Genomic DNA, 22,167 nt, shown 5'->3' on the forward strand with positions numbered 1-22,167 from the left:
TCTCAGCCTTGTATCCAGTTCTACCTTTCTCAACTTTGTGTGTGAGTCATTCTTATTCATCAGACTAATCAATTTTCCAAGTTCCACTATTGAGTAATTTTCAATTAGTCCTTTCTTTAGCAGGTTGAATGTGTTAGTATGTGTGCCCTAGAGAAAACACTATTAAGTTTATGTTATGAGACATTTGGATTATTAATTATGATTCTATGGATTATTTATTATATCTTTATTTTCTGCGATAAAATGTTAGATTAATAAATATTATTGGAATATGATATTTAAATCTATATCTCTAAGTACGTGACTTAGAAATTAGATTATGAGAATAGTATTGATATTCCTAAAGACACACACAATCGCCAACTAAACCACCCTCTGTTCCACTTTTCTCCCTACGCCGCTCTGCAATTACTTTTCTTAGCGAAACTTAATTAGGTTTTCTTATTAGCCCCAGCTTGCTTATATAATAATTTAAGTACCCTACTACTATTAAAATTAGATTATAATAGTCAATTGCTATTAATTTTGTTTTTCTTCTAATTAGAAAATATATTAAATCACTTATTCAATTCTCTTCCATATTATTATTATTATTGTTATTATTATTATTATTATTATTATTATTATTATTATTATTATTATTATTATTATTATTATTATTATTATTATTATCTAAATTACATAAAATTCACGTATATTACACGACCCTGAGAATTGAGGGGCCCTAGGCGAACTCAAATTATGGGACCCTTATAAATTAATAAATCAAATACAAAATATATATCGAGAGCTACAAATATACTAATAAGAGGAAAAACAAAACATTATTCAAACTAATTTTATTATATTACTTAAATATAATATGTCTTGCATTTTTTGATGCAAAAATATCAATCAAATTTACATAATTATGTTTTTCAACCATATCCTTTTCTATTGATAACATAGCTAGTCACTTAACCTTTCTCGAGACATAGTTGAACGGAGGTAGGATTTTATCAGCTTCAACTTTGAAAAACTTCGTTCTGCATAAGCAACAGTAACCGGTATCATTATAAGAATCATATAAGCAATCCAGACATTTGGGTAGCTACCTTCCATCTCTTTGATGTATGTCAACACGTCTATAACACTCTTTGTACCTTTTGGCAAATTTCGGCGCAACATACACAAGTCTTCATACAAATCATCACCATTAAGATCTGAATTCTCACCATAATTTGTAATGTTTGCAAGATTATCACAAAAGGACCTGAACTTTTCAGGCTCAATGGACTTTAACTTCTCAAAATTTCATAAAATTCCAAATTTTTCTTCAAAACTCTGTAATTGTTGAAATCTAATTAAAAAAAATACATATATTAAAAATGTATGACTAATATATCTCATAATTCTAAAATAAATCATATATATATATACCTGGTACCAAATGATGAAATAACTTGATCAATAATGTAGAGAAAATAATTATTCTTAAAATTCTCTTCAGCTGATTGTGTCACATCTTCACCCGCGCTCTCATCAAATTGCATTTTTCTGTGAACCAGACGTTTTTCCACAAATATCGGTTCAACTTCCATCTTATTGGCAATCTCAGTAGCTTCAACCATAACTTCCTGAAATCCAACTTCTCTATAATTTTGAAGAAATGAAAGGAGACATTTTAATTCTCTGATAGCAATATCAATTGTCTGATAACTACAATAACATTATTCACATCACTATTAATACTATACCCAATATCTATTTCATCAACAACCACATTCTCTACTGTGTTTTTTGGTAATTACTTGTCCATAGAGCCTACCTGAGTCTTTTGAAGAGCTTTTATTCTCCTTTTCTCATTTCTCTTCTCACCTCCACACTTGTATTTTCTTATCGGAGTTATTGATCTATTTTTCTGAGAGTTGTGAATATGAAATGAGTCAAATACTCCAATATTAATACAATTTGTTGTTATAAACAAGAAATCCAAAGGAAAATCTACATCTTTACTTATTAATCCAACCTTTAGTCGTAGAAGTTTTGATTGAATGAATTTAATAGTATGCTCGCTATTATCAGACCCTCCGTCTCTTTGTATTTAACTTTACCATATTAGTACTTGTTTAACAAAACAAAATTATTAACTTACAAAATTAATTGGATGTTTAATTTGAAAAAAATATTAATGAATTAAAGGCTTAAAACAGTAAAAGCATGAATATTAAATACTAAAATAAATTGAATATTAGTAAAAAAAAATAAGTTTAATAATTGTATATTATATACTAATTTTTTATCAGGCCCTCCGTCTCTTTGTTTTTAACTTTACCATATTAGTACTTGTTTAATAAAACAAAAAATATTAACTTAGAAAATTAACAGGATGTTTAATTTGAAAGAAAAATTAATTGAATTAAAGGCTTAAAAAAGTAAAAGCATGAATATTAAATACTAAAATATATTGAATATTAGTCAAAAAAATAAGTTTAATAATTGAATATTACATACTAATTTTTCAAGTACTAAAAACTAAATTAAAAATTAAAAAAATAAATCAAATAAATAGAAAATAATTATAAAATAATAAAAACACATTTATATATACAAAGCTATAAAATATTTGGGGGTCCTTGTATTTTGGGCCACCCTGATAATCCACTAACATAAAAGTATACTCATGATACTTAATTGACAAATGAAAGTGGCGTATTCACCGGATATAGTGGAATATCGTATTAGGTATTTAGGAAACTTATTTCAAAATGATTGGGTAAAAGGACTTATAAAAAAATATTTTGGTCATTTTTCGTCTAATTTGAATTTTATAATATAATTCCGCTATAGATAAGATTTTTATCATTTACATTAAATCTAATTATTTTAACTGTCATTGTTAATTTTTAAACTGACAAAAAAATTAGTTTATTTTTTTCTAAAAAGATATCATCATTAAATAAGCATGGTGACTAAACTTTTATTGTATAATTTCTTCATTCACTATATTGTCAAACTGTTTTCGTTTTTTTGCTAATTATAGTTTCGTATCACTATTATTTATAGTTATGAGAAATACATAAAGTTTGGGCCCAGTACATTGTCAGATCCATACCCGGCCCAATTAAACATCCCAAAACAAATCACACCTCATAAACCCCAAATCTCGACCTTTTCTAATTTCATTTCATCAAAAACCCCCAAATGACATCTCTCAAAGAGATACTCACACGCCGCCCAGTCGCCGCCACAATCCGCCTCACCGTCCCTGCCGGCGGCGCCCGACCCGCCCCACCAGTAGGCCCAGCACTCGGTCAATACCGTCTGAACCTAATGGCATTCTGCAAAGACTTCAATGCAAGAACCCAAAAATACAAACCCGAAACCCCAATGGCTGTCACAATCACTGCTTTTAAAGACAACACTTTCGAGTTCTCCGTAAAGTCTCCGTCGGTGACTTGGTATCTTAAGAAAGCTGCTGGCATTGAGTCTGGTAGTGGTAGGCCTGGACACGTGGAAGCTTCTACTATTAGCCTTAAACATGTTTATGAGATTGCTAAGGTAAAACAGTCTGACCCGTTTTGCGCGTATATGTCGTTAGAGTCCATTTCTAAGTCCATTATTGGCACTGCTAATTCTATGGGGATTCAAGTTAAGAAGGACTTGGATTGATTCAATTGTTAGGGTTGGATTGTTTGTATTGTTTGTTTTTCGGATATTGTGATTTTACGGAACTTGTTGTTTCTCGAACCTAGTTGTTTGAACTGGTTATTAGCTATGTTTTTTAATGTCAGAATTTAATGTGAAAGAGGTGGTTTAGCCCTAGCACTAATAAAATTCAGGAAAAAGTTTATGTATTCCATATATGTGTTTTATTGCATTCACTTTGTAAGAACTACTTTATATTTTGTGATTAGGTCCTATCTTGTAAATGTAAGTCCAGTAGGTGTATATAATTTGGAACTCAATAGGAATGGTGCCACTGAATACTAACAGATTATAAGTTAAGATGGAATGTTGTTAATACTAAGGCAATTAATAGTTGTGCAGTTTTACCAAACGGGGACAACTGTAGAAATTGTAAGCTTACTAGGACTTAAGGCAGTTTCATAGTTGTGAATTGACTGTTTGGGGTGATGTTACCGGCAAGATTTAAACTCATTCCAAAAATGTGTGACTCGTCACCTTGGTGATGGTAGCAGATTGTTACGTGTATATTGTCCAAAAGAAATTTTCATTTGGATTTTCCTAGTATGAATTTCAGCGGTACTAGGAAGTGTGTTGGACATAAATTACCTTATTCAGTTCAGTTTAATCCATTCACGTTAGAATCACGGATGTACATTCTTTTGCCGAATTTTCCGATATTTCGTTGCTAGCTTAAAGGATGAAACTCGTGGACTGCTAATCATTTTTAATTTATTAACTCTTATCGTCTGCATCCCCGGGCATTTCCGACCTCGGCTCTTTTCTTTTCTGTTCAGAGGTTTTCAAAAGACTCCTTCTTTGTTCTATCGAGTGAGTATACCTATAGAAACACCTTGCTCATTGACTTTAGTAGGTTTGGAGGAAATTGTCATTTATATAATGACATCTAAGGTCCATGGCTAACTTCATAATATTAGTTCGAGCGTTTTGATACTAGGATGGATAGCATTTAGTCAATACTTTAGTTGGAAACCCTTGCTCAATAACTCTTTTAGTTATGCATCAATTCCATCGTGACTTCAGAGCAATCATTATTCGATTTAAATGTATTTGTGGGTCTTGGTGTGTGAGATTTTTATGCTTAATTATTTAGGATTCTAGATGGTTTATTAAGTGAGGCTAGAAGAAAGTGTGAGAGTGCAGTGTAAAGTGTACATCCATTATAAAATAAGCCAACATGTATTTGATTTAACAAGTATACTCTGCAGAATGTTTTCTTATACAGGACACTGTAGTGAGAAAAAAAAAACTCTGTTGATAAATGAGGCGGTGCGGGTGTGTGTATACATATAATATAGTATACAAGATATTTTAAAGGTTTATTAGATATATAATAGGGACAATGAAGGAATAAGGGTAAAAAGGAGAGATAACAAAAGGGATGGAGAGCAAAAACAACACGCGAATAACCAATTTATGATATTTTAATGACATTGCAGAGCTAAAAGGTACACAATTCAGGCATAGGCTTTAATCTTTTACTTGGATAGTTGGAGCATGGTTGTCTCAGCTCTTGACTGCTGAACCAAAAACAAATGAAAGAATATATTGATGAAAGGGCCGAAAATGGGGTTCTTTTGAGATGCTGAAGAGGGAAAAGAGAAAAGGAAAGAACAAAGAGCTGGTCTATTACATAAGGATAAAGGGAGAAGTTACATATTAGTTTGGTTCTAAGAAAGAAAGATAAAGGGAGAAATACTAAGTTACCTATAGTTATACTAGAAGATGTAAGCTAGAGAAACAGGCAAGTCCATTTCTTTTTGTTTCATGTCTATGTTATTGATTCCCTTTTAAAATAGCAAAATATAGCTCTCCTTGATCCTTTATGCCGATAATATTTTAAGTGTTAAACCACTCGATTGCATTATTTCTTTGTATATTTTTTTAGAGAATCTCTTGCTTAAAGAGATAAATTGTACAGCTCTATTTGTTGGCATATCGCTCATTTCTTAATAGTTAAAGTGAAGTGATTTTATAGTAATGTTGTTCTGTCATAAGCAAGAGATGGTGAAAACCTCGATTCAAATGATGGCTAAAGACAAATAAAGGGGTGTAGCTAAATGCTGTTTTTTTAAAGCTCATACTTGCGTTGTTTTTCTTTATTTCACAAAAGAATCTAGACATCAAAAATAGCCAGGAAGTGGTTTGTTAGAGAGAGTATTTTGCGTCTACTTTTGTTCTCTACAAAATCTAGAAATGTAAAGATCTGGTTTCATGAAAAATATAAACTGGAAGAAAAATATGCTCAAGGATAACTATGTTTTTGTATAAATTATAGGGAAGCAATGGCTAAAGTCATGTTAGCTGGAAACCTTGTAATTTTAGCTAGTTGCTGCTATATATATATAGGTTTTGGGACCTTATCGAATAAAGACTTTTGTAATAAATCAAATTTAAAAGTTGTAGTTCTTTTGTAATAAAATTTTGGTGGATTTGAGGGTGTTACAGATTTTCGTTAGACATAGTAAATAGATAAGCTAATTACAAAGATAATCTTTGTACTTATTACTTGGTTTGTTATTTTAACAAAATATGAATTGCCTCTTCATTTTACCGGTGCGGGGTGGGGAGTGGTGGGGCGGGGGTACATGGGCTCTTGTTATTAATAAAAAATTTAATCTTGCTCACTTAGACAAGGTGGTTTTACTTCTTTGTTAGTAGATCCTTATTCCTTCCTCTGAACTCTAAAGGCTCTTTTTATCTGTTAGTGGGAAAGTTTCATGGAGGAGTTTTGAAATTAATGTGATTTTATTCGCACCAGGTTTCCTCATATACTCTGGTTAAAAACTGCCGGATTCTACAATTTTGCATGTTCTTCTTAGTTCTTTCTCTTTCCAATATATCGACACCAGTAGTTTGAGTAATATGTGCTAGATGCTATTTATGCTGTACCAACCTTGACATGCTGAGTACAGAACTGTTATGTATTAGGAGGAAGGATGCAATCTAGATTTTTCAACAAGGTTTAGGAGTGTATGCATGATAAAGCGATTATAGGTCTGACCATGGCTAACAAATTTTAGGAATATTGTGTACTTCAAAGATTAAAGAAAAATCATGGCACAACTAATATATAGTAGTATAAGATCATGCTGGGGCATTACTTCAACACCCTAACTTTTAAAATGGGTTCGTTATGTAACAGGTTATCAAAATTCGGTTTAGGAAAGGGTCCCGGGTCCTCTCACCTGCACCCCCATTTGTTTGTTAAATATGTGTTTGTCAATATGTTGGTCCTTGAGGGTGAGCGTAAATGGTATAAGATTCTATTGGGTCTTTCTGTAAGACCTTCGCTGCAAAGCCGCTTTTCTGAAGTTAATTAGCTCCTTTTCTGAAGTTAATTAGCCAAACAATCACACGGTTATATAGCTCAACAAAGTGTATAAATATACATAAACCTGGTATATATAGCAATTTACAAGCCTCACTAGTCACTAGGTGACGAATGAGGATGGGTTTGAGAAGTTCTAAAGAAGCTGATAATTTTTAATCTTATTTCCTGTTTGTTTTGGTCGTCATAAAGAGTTCAGATAATAAGTAGATACCTTTTGAGGAAGTCCAACATCTTATAAGATGTCCGCGAAGACAAGATTTAGGTAATTTAGCACAAAAAGTGCTGTAGTTTCCTAAAACAATAGGATATATTTGGGGAACACATTATGCTTTATTGGTCTTGCTCTTAATTAAAGCCAAAAATTTGGTTAGTTTTGGTGTTCAGTTTTTAGACATCTGCTACACTGTCCGCTGTTGTGCATCAATGCTTTCACTTGCATGACTGGGGTTTATTGATGATTTGTGTTGCATACTTTTGTAGCATTTTTTTTTCATTCTTTTTGTGGTAAAAAGAAAGAGAAAAAGAACAGTCAGATCCTTGATAAGCTGTCCTTATTTTCGACATCCTATTGCATATTTGGATGTTATTCAGTTCTAGAACCAAACACGAAAAGTTAGTATATCTGATCAGCATATAATTGCAGGTCATCTAGGTGACAACTGCCAATTTTGGTAGCTTAAGATTTTAAGTCTGATGGAATAGGCAATAACTATGATCCCCACCTCCACCTTTAAGCTTCTTAAAGTTTAGAAAGTTAATGTATTGCAAATTTGCAATTAAGGAGGGTTTGGATTTTGTGTTTGATTACATAAATGCTGATGGAATTAGAAAACGACTATTAGTCAATTAGAGAATCATAATGGTTGCTGTTATTGTCGCTCAATCAGAAACTATGCTGTTTGCAAACATAAGACAGCCAGTGTTTGTCATAATCCCAGACTAACATCATATGTTAATGACACGGGTCTGTGTTTTGTACAGGTAGTATCTTCAACTAGTATTCAGTAGCTAATGTATGCATGTTCAGGTTGACACTTGACAGCTTCTAGTTTGGTTGGTATTGTTATTTAGCAGATCATCTCATCGTGGACCAAAGCCTATCTAACAGCTTTTAATAGCTTTCGTTATTTGGTGAATTTATAAGCTTTCCACATTTCTACAACCATGTTTCTCAGGTTAAACTGAATTTATGTTATATTTTTGTTTACTGTTTGATTCAAATTTAACTCTTACCGTATAACGTGTGATTGTTTGTGTGTGTCTAGATACTCTGTATAATAAAAATTATTTGAGTGGATCTGATTAATTACTTGTTTACTAGTTAAAAACCCAAGTAATTAAAAACCAAGTAAAGCTTTATAAAATTTCTAAATTCTGAATAAAAATGAATTGAGAAGAATTAAATTCTGATATTATAACACGAATCTGGCTTTCAGCTATAGAATCTTGTTGTCTGTAGTTTTTGACTAGTCTTATAAAAATTAAAGTGTAGTGGTTTTTAAACTAGTATGAAATACAATGGAGAAATACAAATTAATATTGTACTTGTGCACCTGGTTGTACCAACTGAGAACTAATAAATGAAGCGAAACACATTTACCCTGTTTATAGTGTAATATCCAGATTTCACAGCTCAAGAACCCAACCAATATTTGTGTCAGTGTTTCTGCAAGTACATTCCTCCTTTTCCATTCAGCAACAAGTACAAATAGTACGCACACACCAAGTTATATCTTCTTGCACATTATATTGTTTGACCCTGATCATATTATGTGATCCACCGGGGTTGACAAATTTGTGCTCTGAAACAGTGTCATGTGTCCGAGGTCTTTAGAACCGATCGAGGATGCTTATTATGTGTAATGTTCATTTGAATTTGTGTATGATCAAGTGTATGCTTGCCATATAGCTGAAGGATGATGCATGCATTTCATGTTTTGATGAATCTGAAACGTAATTTTATTCATTCCAAGCATTAAACTATTATTACAAGAAATACAGTACTGAAAAAACAAGTTGACAGGAAGTGATTACAGAAGAATGTGATACACAAATAGCTAGAAAGAACACGCAAACAGTACTCTCCACAACGATATATTGTGCCATGCATACTAACATCTGATTAAGCTCTTGGTTCTGTGGAACTTGACACGACATCTAATAGTCGGTGAAGACAACTTCTAGTTACGGATAGGTGGTGCTGGAAAACCAGTGGGAACCTCGAAACCTGGGTTGGGGATAAAGGTGTCATCGTTTCCGGGAAGGTAGCCAGGTAAACCAGTATTAGGGAGAGTGGGAATGCTGATTCCATGTCCTGTGTTGGTGCCTGTTACGGGATTGTAAGTAAAAGGATTGAACCCTTTGAAAAAGCATTTCTTCTTTGGTGGGATCATGACACGCCCGACTCCTGGAATGAGGACACTGCCTTCTTGGTTGAAAGTCTCTGGTTTTTTCACATCAACGTTTTTTGTGTCCTTTGGGATGTCACGTCCAATGGCAAACGAGACAAGAACGTTGAAGATTACAAGGAAGGCGAGGACTGAGGTAGCTTTGATAGCCATTGCGCTAACTACTTCTTCAGTTAACAAAGGTATGTATAGATGAAGAAGAAGATGGGAAGTTGTTGTGATGGAAAAAGAAGTAGAGGAGGTGTTCTTATATACCCGACGTTTTGATCATCAGGTGAAACCTTAATTAGTAAATGTGTGTAAAAAAGTTAGTGGTTTTGCTCATAATCACCTCCTCCAACTGCTTTGACGGCCCATTGAATATGTTGTTTATGCTATGTCATATTGTTGTTCCATTTACAAATTACTCATAGAGATGGGCATATTTTTAGTCTTCAACTTTTAGACATCTTCGAAGTACATTGTCTTCTGTAGAGGCTAGGCCTTCTTTAGCAGGACTACGAATATTAGTTGACTGATTAAAAGGGTGATACATGTGATAGACCTTAAGGTCCGGAAGAGTAATTAGATAGCTTAACATGCTCTCTAATCGAAGTTCTTGAGTCGAATCTTGATACTTCCTATTATCTCAAGTATATGATTTTGGAGTCTAATAGTAGCAAGGTTGAATGGTTGATAATGAGTTTCTACTGATCCACTTCATAATTTTGGATTTTAGTTTATATCAAACACATTAACACAGCTTCAGGGAGTGATAATCAGTGATCTGCAAATGATGATGGTAGGTCTAAATGACAAGTGCTGCTTTTGGTAGCTAAGAGTTATTAAGACTGATAGGGATATGCATTAACATGACCCCCGCCTCCATTCTTTGTATTGTCTGGAGAGTTTAGAAAGTTGATGCACTGCAATTAAGTTGGATTTGGATATTGTGATTTGATAACCTAGATGCTGATAGTATTAGAAAAGGACTAATAGTCAATTTTAGAGAATCATTATGTGGGGATTACTGTCCCTGAATCAGCAAAGATGCTGTTTGAGAACCTAAGACACCGACTGACTTGTCATAACAATTGACTAACTGCATGTATTAACTGCATAAACATGTCTGCATTTTTTAATAGCTATGAGGATATTAGAGCTGCTAATATAAGGAGGGATTAAATTGACAGCTTCAGGTTGGTGGGTATAGAGGTATTCAGTTGTTCAATTTATTGTAAACCAAATCCAACAATCAACCAGATTTTAATAGCTTCCCTTGTTTGGTGGATTTTTCAGCTTTCTACATCAATTATACTTGCCATGTTTCTACCACACAATCTCCAACTTAATACTCCTATTCTCTGCTTGCAAACTCCACTACTAACCTCATATTTCTATGATGTACATTTATTTATTTATCAACCATGCCAGGTCAGTTCTTTTGTTTGCCAGAAGCATGCTTTAAAAACATTTTAAATCTGCTAGGATAAACTCATTTTTTTTCTTTATATGCAAGTTTGAAACTAAATTAGATAATACAACTCCTGCAATAAAATTTGGCCAATCAGTAAAATTTACGGCTACCCTTAAATTATAACATATAAGTAAAGACTACGTCCCACCTACGATCTTATACATAATTTGAACCAAATTTGATCTAGGACATTACATTTTGTTTTGGCTAATTAAACTTACAATTGAGTATATGTTATTATCGGATATTTAATTACTCCAAATTAAAACATTTTTAGTTTTCCAAATCCAAATTGATACATTTAAAATAAGAGCACAATGTCGACAAAAAATTGTCATCCATGTCCACAATTAAAATAAAAATGAAAAACTCAGCCAAATAGCACACTCTGTGATCATGTGATGTGTTGTTACATTTGCTCTCAAGCACATACACAAAGAAGATATTGTACCGCATTGCAATCTGTAAATTGTTAGGTTTCATTAAGCTAAAACATCATCTGTGGTTATTTAGGTCTGATGTACTTATGAAAATGACTATTAATAGAGTGGATTAGTGGATTATTCTAGGAAATTGACCTGCGCCTTTCCAGCAAAACTTAATATAAAGGGTCTTAATCATCTATACATGCATATCTAATTACGAGCTTTGTATGTTTATAATAGTTTGTTTTGCATACTTGACAATAGACAACATTTCACCCTTACATTGTAACATGCCGCAAATCCCCAAGTCCATACACCTACTTCTATATCTTCATTCTTTGAAAATTAACTTTTAAGTTATTATGGATTTCTGAACTTATAACACAAACACTGAGCTGCTGCAAAAGAAACCACAAGTTGCATGGAATGCTGATCTGTAATATTTGAAATGTACCAGTACCAAATAAAATGTACTTGTACAACTGCAGGTTGTAGTAATAATTGAGCATTCAATGAAGTGAAGAATAATTACAGGTTCAGAATCACCTCTGCAAAAATTTATAGTGTAAATTCCAGATTTCTAAGATCAAGCAGTCCCACCTGGTGTCAGTGTTTGTGCAGATATGTTCTTTTGAATTCCATTTGACAGAAAGTAAAAAAGTATACTCACCAAAATGTGTCTTCATTTATTCATCAACTTAATAAAGTTTTATTCACTTTGAGGATTGAACTAGAACAAGAAATACAATACAGAAATACAAAATGATATATGGTGATTTCAGCAGAATGCTGAAAATCAAATACCTAGAAAGGAGACGCATAAACCACAAGGTCAACAACTGCCAAGCATACTACTACTACAACGATAAGTGTCATGCGTACTAATCTCTCTGATTAAGCTCTTAATTGCATGGAACTTGACACACAACATCTAGCACTTGATGAAGGAAACTTCTAATTACGAATAGGTGGTGCTGGAAAACCAGTAGGGACCTCAAAACCTGGGTTGGGGATAAAGGTGTCATCGTTTCCGGGAACGTAGCCAGGTAAACCCGTATTAGGGAGAGTAGGAATGCTGATTCCGTGTCCTGTATTGGTGCCTGTTACGGGATTGTAAGTGAAAGGATTAACACCTTTGAAAAAGCACTTCTTCTTCTTTGGTGGAATCATGACACGCCCTATTCCTGGAATGAGGACACTGCCTTCTTGATTAATAGTCTCCGGCTTTTTCACATCAACATTTTTTGAGTCCTTTGGGATGTCACGTCCAATGGCAAACGACACAAGAACGCTGAAGATTACAAGGAAGAGGACAACTGAGGTAGCTTTGGTAGCCATATATCGCGCTAACTAGCTACTTGTTTCTCACAAAAAAGGATGTATGAAGAAAAGAAGAGACTGGAACTTGGTGGATTTGAGAAAGTAGTGCAGGCATTCTTATATACTTGGCGTTTTGATTAGGCGGGTGAAACTTTGTTTAGTAAAAAAGGTAGCATTTTGCTCCGATTCACCCCCGCCAACTGCTTTTACGGCTAATTTAATACATGAGTCCTGCTAGGAGTGATTCGGTGATCTAACGTTCACCTATAGGAATTTAATTTCGCTAGCTAAATACAAATTTTTTCATAACCAAACAACATTATTTCCATTGCTAGTATAATTTCAGTAGCTTTGAGAATGTAGTTAATTTAAGAGTAGATTCGACAAATATGTATGTTTCAACAGAGTTGGTTGTCTAACAAAGTATTAAAGTTCTGGTTTAGCAAAACTTAGATGTTGAAGGTTTTTTAGTGATCTGATTGATCCCATTTGAGAGTGAAATGTATCAAAACTCTGGTTAAGTGCAGTTGTTATGGCATTAATCCTGAGCAAGCCCGTTGGATCGAAAACTTAAAGGAAAGATTGAAGTAGAGTTGATCATCTAACACAAAACAGTACATAAATTGCACATCATTTTAGCATTTGTTTGTTGGATATGAGAAGCCTTTTAGCGGTGTGAATCAGAGGATATTGCATTACAGAAACCCCCACGCACAGTTATATTTCATTTGTGCAGGCAAGGACATGCCTAAAACAGGATCTACCCTCCCTCCTCTGCCCCACTATTAATCTTATAACAGAACGTGTACCAAAAGGTTGGGGAGTAAATAATTACATCTTCTTCAGTTGAACACATGATGCCTCTATTGTTGTTGCAAATATTTATAGCTAGCATGGCTTATTTGTCACTGCTTGTAATAACAGCCTAGCTTCATTCAAAGTTTGAAACAGCTCCCCTTTCTAATTAACCCCACCACTCTATCACACATTTTTTTTTTTTGTACTTGGGTAGTAGTAGTAGTAGTATTAAACTCTTACCAAATCCGACGGCTGCATTTACACTTTTAGCTCTACGTAACCACTCCCTTGTCATCTGCTTTTTGACCCTGTCAAAGTTTAATTTTGTGAACAAGTACAAAATTTTACAAATCACTTGCTGCTCTAAAACCAACTTTTTTGGAATTACAGTTTTGGGTTCATGATTTAGTATCCAGGACATTACTAATCGGCCCAGCCCATTTTACAGGACTATAATTTGTCTGTGTTACATTAGTAGATGGACCTGTTTGGCATCTAAGTTAAGAGCAGTAGTCCATACACCTACTTTTCTTTGCTCATCCAACACTTCATTTTATTGGGCTCCATTTTAAGGTTGCATTCAATATAGATTTTGCAGAATTTTCTGTATCATAATTAAAAAAAATATTGCGCACTTTTTAAGGTTTTTCTGTTTTGTGCTTGATTAATATTAGAGAGCTTTTGAAAACTTACATTTCATTTCAAATGACATGATTTGAGTTGTTATTTCAAATTCTCATTTTTATACTAATATTTGAATGTCTTGCATTTCAAATGAAATCCAATCCAAATTACCAAACAGCTTATTTGATCAAATCCAAAATTTCAAATGAAAGTTATTACTTTGGTATCTTTCATAGTTTTATAATTAAGAATCACATAAATGTCACATGTATAAATTATTTAAATCGAGTACGACTTAAGATCTGATATAAATTTAAATAAGAAAAATGATTAATTGAGTTTTAAGTTAGTTATTATAATTTGACGGGTCATATAATCCATATTCGATATATGTTAACTGTCAAACGTCAAACCATCTCTTATTCATGAGCATATTTGAGATTTACAACAATTTTATGTCAAAAATAACATAATTATTTAATCAATTTTAAAAAATATATATAATATTATATTGAGAGAGATTGAAACTATATGTATAACTCAACAATACTGGTTTGAATAAACTAACATAGAGAAAATGACTTGCAAATAATTTGTGTTTCATCAGATGCAGTACAAATTGATTATTGGTTATATACATGATGATCTTAGCTGCAATGAAGAAGACGTCAACAGAAATTCGTATGAAATTCATTAATATGTTCAGGCAACGGAGAAATAAGGTTGAAATCATTTGAAGTAGTTATTAGGATTAGTGTGAAGACCTAAAAGATTCTACGTGAAGTTGATTATATCTGGTAAAATACTTGACAATGGTTTGTAAAGATTATAATACGAATGTCTAATAGAGGAACAAGTCGCCTGTGAACCAGAGTATTGTCCTAGCCGTCAGTGATTCGTGAAAGGAAACTAAGTGCTATCATTAGAAGAATTATTAAGTGAGGATTCGTATCTGAATATGAAGATTGTATGATTTATACGAAGATTCAGAGAGAAGACATGAAGACGGGAGTTTAAAGATTAATGATTTCTACATAAACTAAGTCAAAGTGATTACTACCTTGTAGTAGGAATCACCATCGCCACTTTATTACCTAGTAAGAGCAAAAACCTTGAAGTATGGCTCAAAATATAAGTACCATAATTAATTTGGACCTAGTAGAGCAACTGAGAAGAAATGGGAGAAGAAACTAAGTTAAAAATGCTTCTAACTTACTCTAAGCGCAAGTGGAAGTATTATACTCCTTATTGGCGCAACTAGGCTAGATTTCTTAGGCAAAATCTCATCAAGAGCTTCGTAGGCGCAAGTGGAACTCCTAGGTGCTCTAGTAGGCGAAACTACAGTCTTCCCTGGTCATTGGAGTCGCAACTAAGCAAAAAAACTAAGGCAAACCCTTTCTAAGTGCTTTGTGGCGCAAGTGCACTTGATTCTTGTCCTTGGTGGCGCAATTAAGGAAGTTTCTAAGGCAAAATGTCACTATTACTACTCCTAAGCGCGAGTGGAGTGCAGTACTACCTATATGGCATAGGTGACTTAAAAATCCAAGTACAAATTTCTCTTCTAGGTGCAAGTTATGGAAATAAAAGATAGACACAAGTTGATCAAGTGGTACATGTGCAAGCTATCATTTCATTTACTTGATTGTTAGGATGTCACATATATTCTTTCTCTAATCTCGACCCACAAGTCTATATAATCATAGATGCAGATTGTAATTGTATCTCTCTGATAGGGTATAAGAGACCCGACTAGGATTCAACTTGGATCTAATGGATACCAGGCTCGATCGATGGGCCGAGACCCCCCTCTCCCAGAACAATCAAATGGAGAGACCAGGCCCAGGCCCATCCCATGACCCGGATCCGGATCCAACCCGGAGCCCAGGCCCGGGCCTATCCTACTCCCCAGGTCCGGATCCGCCTGCATACCCGGATCCGGATCAGGGCCAAAACCACAGCGAGGGAGGTCCCAGCAAGCACATGCACATCCCACAACCCGCCAAGCAAGGGTACGTGGGCACGTGACTATGACAGCTATCAACAACCAACACACCAGACAAGCACGGCGCGTGTCAGAGGTCGTTAGGACACTCTGGAGGTGGTCCTCCCCTGGACACGTGTAAGCAATCCACCCAAGCCAGGCGTCCTCTGGTCCCAAGATCCAACGGCCCACATTTAGAGGTAACTACCCCTAAACCCTACCTTGGGGCTATATATACCCCCAAGGCTGAAGGGTTTGGGGGTTGGAAAATAATTTCTCTTGCACTCACACACTCACACACTCAAAAACATATAGCAGCCATCACATAAAAACACACATACACAGCAGCCTCTAAATTACATAAACATATATACCCTCATCTTCTCCAAAGCCTGTTCTCATTCTCACACCGGAGGCGCCGTGGGAGCCAAACCCCCCTTCCGGTGTTGTTTTGCAGGCGCCCAACCAGCAGCTACACCTCATCCACGCATAGAAGGTCCAGGAACGCCGTCGGACGGAGCCGCCCGCTCACCGGAGTTATCACTCTCCATTCTTGAATAGTGCAAAACTCTTGCAAATATTTTCAGCACCAAAAAGCTTGATTTAATAAGGAGAGGTCATGCCTAATTGTTTACTCACCATTAAAGACTTACACATCTAAATACACTCATCATTTATAGAATATTTGATTGTATTGTTAATCATTTGATAAGAGTTATAGGTTTTTGTAGTGATAGATGCAAACCATTATTTTGATAGCTTATAACTGTAATTGGTTTTATCTTTTTCTAACTTTGAATATTTGTTCAAAGGTGTAAGCAACCCTTTGCAGTTTAATTTTTTAATATAAGAATTATTCCGTGAAATCTCTTGTGTTTGTTTATTTTATTTGAAAGTTTCAAATTTCGCTGCATCAATAGTTTTAAAACGAAGAACATACATCCACCCCACTCTGTATGTAACTTTTGGACCTAACATGTTGAAAATATTGATACAGTAGAACTTTCGTACTGTAACACTCCATATAATAATAAACTCTGTATTATAATAAAAAATTGGAGTCCCAACTTGGGCCATTTATAATTTAGAATAAATTCTACATTGTAATATTCAATACTTTATTAAACTCCATCCTTTTTAATTTTTTCTCTGTATAAGAATAAAAATGCTTAAAGTTAGTTAAATATATTTATATAGATCCTATAAATTTAATGTTATTATAAAAACATTCGAGATAACTTAAAATATTTTTTCGAAAGTTGTTTATTATAATGACTTGGTCGTTCGGGTCAACATTGCATCCTTTTATCTTACGTGCCCATAATAATTCATTACTACATGCATCCAAAATAATTACATTTTTTTAGCACGGTTGGATATTTCAAGTGGTTAAGAGTTTATCCTTTGTCGTCCCAGGTACATAATAAGTCATATTTGTCAAAAAAAAAATTACATTTTTTCAAACATTTTTGAAACTTTTTGACTCGAAACCTTTCTATTTATAATCATCCTCCGAGTTATCATCTTGCGTTTTTTTATCGTAGCTAACCCACAGCCGCTACCCTTCGGGTGCGCACTGGGTAAATCCTACGGGTTCACGCAATAGCTTACAAATCACGGTAATTAAGGTAAACCGCATCTTGCGCTTTTTGCCTGATTTCTGCAATGATTTCTTCTTCGCTTATGACATAAACATGTATTACCCATCGGGATTTTCGAGAAACTTCCTAATATCCATTTGGTTAGTGTAATGAAACATTTTATTTAAATATTATTGAATAATTTTTAAATTTAAAATTTATATGTTAATTTTTACCTACGAAAAATCTCTGTATAATAATTTTTTTTAATGTCGAGGGTAATACTGTATAGTAATTTTACTATAATAAGATATTTTTAAAGTCACAAATTAAGAAATTAATGAATGAATTATTGATCTGAAAAGATCGGAACCAAAATTATCTGAATCAAATTTATTCCGATACAATCTTATTTGAATTGTCTCAGTATATCATAACTCGAAAGGTTGATCTAATCTAAATTGATCAATGAAGAACTGAGATGATATTTCAAACTCTCGGGTTTAGTTATATTTTAGGGTTAAATATCAAGTAGATTACTTAATACGTCTAAATGTATCAAGTAAGTCACTGATTACAAAATTGACTCAAATGAGTCACTCATTTGAAAATTTGTATAAAAAATATCACTCGATCGTTAGTCGAAATTCTTAAAAGTATTATATATTAAGTTTCGCACATTTTTTATGAATGATATTATATCCGAATGAAAGATTCTAAGTTTTAGTATTTTAGATAATATTTTTAAATTTTTAAAAATTTATCTACTATTTTCTTTTATTTAAATCAAAAAAATAATCAAAAAATTAAAAAAATAATTGGTTGATAAAATTTTAAAAAGCGAACAATATTATCTAAAATAGTAGAACTCGGAACCTTTCATTTGGATGAAATATCAATTATATAAAATATGTGAAACTCAATATATAATACTTTTAAAAATTTTGACTAACGACACAGTGATATTTTTTTATACAAATTTTAAAACGAGTGACTCATGTCAGTCAATTTTGTAATCAGTGACTCACTTGATACATTTGGACGTAGTAAGTGACTTACTTGATATTTAACCCTTATATCTTATCATAAGTTCTACAATTAAATCAAATATTTGAATTGAAATACGGTGAAATTCAATCTAATCATGATTTTAAAAACTTCCCTAAAAGTCGACACTATTTATTAGGTATTTTTATCTTGTATATATTAAGAAAATATCATTGTCGCCTATTATTTTCAATAGTGGTGTTAGGCACTAAAAAAAATCTAAAATTTATCAAATGACGTTATAAATGACGTTATAGACAAATGATTAATTTTGATTCGTGGTTACATTTTTATTATTATGGAAGTTATTAATTATATATGTACGCATCATATTTTAGAAAATATTTAATTTTTTTTTTTGGGTATATCACATTTTCCTATTTTCAATAAGATGATAGATCCTTTACTTATACTTAAAAGTAAATTAAAATCGAGCAATATATTCGGAAATTATAATTTTAAGAATAGAAGCCACAAAGCAAATGGCGAATCCTATGGTGCCGACTAGAGTTGGCTTGCCTCGTATATATGCATATTGTATCTGGCAACTGAGACCGGTTTAGAGATAGTAATAAGAGTTTTTTAGTCACAAAACGTGTTAATGTAAGCAACGAGAGGATAAGAATTTTATACATTTAAACTAAAGCATACAAAAATGCTCATTCTGATATAAATAACGAATACAGGAAGGAGTAAAGCTGGAAATGTTAAGAGCAATTTATTAACCTACATTTCCGTGTTGGTAACTAAAATTGCATTTCTAGAAAGCAAACAAACATCGTTTGTTGCAATAATAATTTAGATCTCAACGACTTCACTTCTGACTTGTTCTCCTAATTCCCTTTCCATTTATGTGTACACCAATGTATATTATTTGTGCCGTATGTTCACGTCGAAACTTCTTGACACCGAAGTGTGAAAGAACAGCAAAGTGTGGGCGTATGGCTTCAATTATAGTTATGCAATTTATTTTTTTACACAATTTTAATTGTAAAAGTACGTTATACTAAAGTACACCAGCACAACAATACCCTGAATTGTATTTCGTGGTATCTGTGATTTTCACATTTAAATAGTATAGCTAGGAATTTATACTTAAAAAAAATATACAAAATGACTGAAAATGATATGACACCATAGATACTAAAATTGATGGCTAACATTAATATACACTATTTATTCTAAAATATCTGTCCTTTGACTTTCTATATATATTTATACTATCTATATTAAAAACGAAACGATGAAATTTTGGTTGGTAGTCGATCTGATCACAATAATTATAGTAATATTTTAAAATAAAACACTTTTATGAATAGATAAATATTCATAACAGAATTATATTATGTCTAATGGTTTTCGTTAAAAAAATAATATATAAAATTTACCTGGCCGGGCTAAGAAAAATTATATTATTGATCCAATTTTAAATAAAAAATAAAAAAACTATATATAATTAATTGAAGTTGAAGAATCGGACTAAAATAAAATCATAAATATTATTGATCTCGCTAAAACATTATATTATTGAACCGGACTATAAGAAAATAAAAATTTGAAAGGAAATTTGTGGGATCGATTTAAATTCATCAAACTAAAAAAAATACATATCATCCATTCACTCTAAAATAAAATAATAATCACTCTGGGCTAATATAAAATTAAACAAAATAATAAGTATAATTAGTTGAATTTGGTTGATATAACGGGCATCAAGCTAATATATTTTTTTTGTCATTGACACCTAAAATTTTACTATTGATTCGGATTTAAACATATTAAACTAACATAAATCTGAAATATATTTAATTGGATTTGGTCGGTTAATAGACTAATGACAATTCGCATACTATTGATTTCAACTAAAATTTACCCTTTAATTAAATATAATAATCTTTCAGAAATACACCTATAAATATCAATAAAAATATAAATTTCAATCATTACATTATTTTTTAAAATTGTACTATTAGTAACTTATACACTTACTAACCTAAAATTCGTGCGATACATTGATTATTTTTAATATTACATAACTTTTTTGAATTTAATTTGAAGTAAAAATTTTAAATTATGAAACCTATTTATTTGAAAATTTAATAATATGATTTGATAATATCTATTAATATATATAGGTGTATAAGTTAGTGATATTACAATTTAAAAAAATAATGTAATGATTGAAATTTATATTTTTAATGATATTTATAGGTGTGTTTACAAAAGATTATTATATTTAATTAAAAGGTAAATTTTAGCTGAAATCATTAGTATAAGAATTGACATTCGTCGGTTAACCGACCAAATCCAACTATCTATATTCAAATTAATTTAATATGTTTAGACCTGAATCAATAGTAAAATTTTATGTGTCAATGGTAAAAAAATTATGTTAGTTTGAGTCCCGTTATATCAACCAAATACAGTTAATTATACTTATTATTTTGTTTAATTTTTTTTTAGCCCGGGTGATAATTATTTTATTTTAGATAGAATGGATAATATGTATATTTTAGTTTGATGACATTATATCGACCCCACGAATTTCCTTTCAAATTTCTATTTTGTTATAGTCCGGTTCAATAATATAATATAATATTTTTAGCGGGATCAATAATATTTATTATTTTATTTTAGCCTGATTCTTCAAATCCAACTAATTATATGTAGTTTTTTCAATTTTTTATTTAAAATAGGATCAATAATATAATTTTGTTTAGCCCGGTCGGTTGAATTTTATATATTATTTTTATTTTAACGAAGACCATTAGACATATTATGATTCTATTGTAAATATTAATCTATTTATGAGAGTGTTATATTTAAAATATTAATATAATTATGGTGACTAGACCAACTATAAATCAAACTTTCGTTGTTTCCTTTCTAATATAATAATATTGATGTGTATATTAATTAGTACTAGTTTAAATCTCGTGCGATGCACGAATTGTTTTTAATAATTTATAATTTTTTTCAAATATATATGATTTGACAATAATCATAAATACACACATGTATATAAGTTAATGATTGTTTTTGAAAATTGATTGAAATATATCATTTTATTGATATTTATTGATGTGTTTACAAAATATAATTATGTTTAATTTAAAAGCTAAATTTTAGCTCGGACCTACGGAGTATTTTAGTTTGGCTCTAATCTTGTTTTAGTCCGAATTAATTACATACATTACTTTTTATTAGTTTAAGATCAATTATACCGATCACATCCCACTAATTATGTTCAGATTTAATTTAGTTGAATTTGTTTAAACTCTGATCAATGTTAAAAAAATTATGTTAACCCGGATAAAATTACAAATTTTTAAGATTTAGCTAGTCTAATTATTTTATGATTTTAATTTTTCTTTATCTTCGATTAGTTGTATAAATTTTGGAAGCGTGGGTTATATATTGATTTGTTTTACTCCAACACTATTATTAACAAAATATCTCTAGTTTCATTTTTGTAAAACAGTATGGATACCGTAGAACTTGAAAAAA

The 22,167-nt window shown here is 32.0% G+C and overlaps 4 protein-coding genes across 4 annotated transcripts; 1 reads left to right on the forward strand and 3 right to left on the reverse strand.

The window, feature by feature from the left end:
- Window positions 1-948: 948 nt before the first annotated feature.
- Window positions 949-1,798, reverse strand: LOC141695356 (uncharacterized). Its single transcript, XM_074499608.1, has 3 exons — window positions 1,791-1,798; window positions 1,420-1,698; window positions 949-1,252 (listed from the first exon to the last, which is right to left on the reverse strand). Exons 1-3 carry the CDS (start codon window positions 1,796-1,798, stop codon window positions 949-951), a joined length of 591 nt encoding a protein of 196 aa, XP_074355709.1.
- A 1,342-nt stretch (window positions 1,799-3,140) lies between these two features.
- On the forward strand, window positions 3,141-3,839 carry LOC141697509 (uncharacterized). The gene has a single exon (XM_074501915.1). The coding sequence runs from the start codon at window positions 3,184-3,186 to the stop codon at window positions 3,649-3,651; it is 468 nt and encodes a 155-aa protein (XP_074358016.1). The 5' UTR covers window positions 3,141-3,183; the 3' UTR covers window positions 3,652-3,839.
- A 5,362-nt stretch (window positions 3,840-9,201) lies between these two features.
- On the reverse strand, window positions 9,202-9,582 carry LOC141695357 (putative cell wall protein). Its single transcript, XM_074499609.1, has one exon. It carries the CDS (start codon window positions 9,580-9,582, stop codon window positions 9,202-9,204), a length of 381 nt encoding a protein of 126 aa, XP_074355710.1.
- A 2,682-nt stretch (window positions 9,583-12,264) lies between these two features.
- LOC141695358 (putative cell wall protein) lies at window positions 12,265-12,648 on the reverse strand. Its single transcript, XM_074499610.1, has one exon. The coding sequence runs from the start codon at window positions 12,646-12,648 to the stop codon at window positions 12,265-12,267; it is 384 nt and encodes a 127-aa protein (XP_074355711.1).
- Window positions 12,649-22,167: the final 9,519 nt, after the last annotated feature.

This window comes from Apium graveolens, chromosome 11 (genome assembly GCF_009905375.1).
Source record: "Apium graveolens cultivar Ventura chromosome 11, ASM990537v1, whole genome shotgun sequence".
NCBI lineage: Eukaryota > Viridiplantae > Streptophyta > Magnoliopsida > Apiales > Apiaceae > Apium > Apium graveolens.

What these genes read in the sequence shown, in the direction of transcription:
- LOC141695356 (XM_074499608.1), bottom strand. An exon ending in ATTTCATCATTTGGTACCAG is followed by an intron (nt 1,253 to 1,419) that starts GTATATATATAT and finishes TGAAAAGTTCAG; the next exon opens with GTCCTTTTGTGATAATCTTG.
- LOC141695357 (XM_074499609.1), bottom strand. Translation starts at nt 9,582, where the DNA reads ATGGCTATCAAAGCTACCTCAGTCCTCGCCTTCCTTGTAATCTTCAAC.
- LOC141695358 (XM_074499610.1), bottom strand. Translation starts at nt 12,648, where the DNA reads ATGGCTACCAAAGCTACCTCAGTTGTCCTCTTCCTTGTAATCTTCAGC.
- LOC141697509 (XM_074501915.1), top strand. Translation starts at nt 3,184, where the DNA reads ATGACATCTCTCAAAGAGATACTCACACGCCGCCCAGTCGCCGCCACA.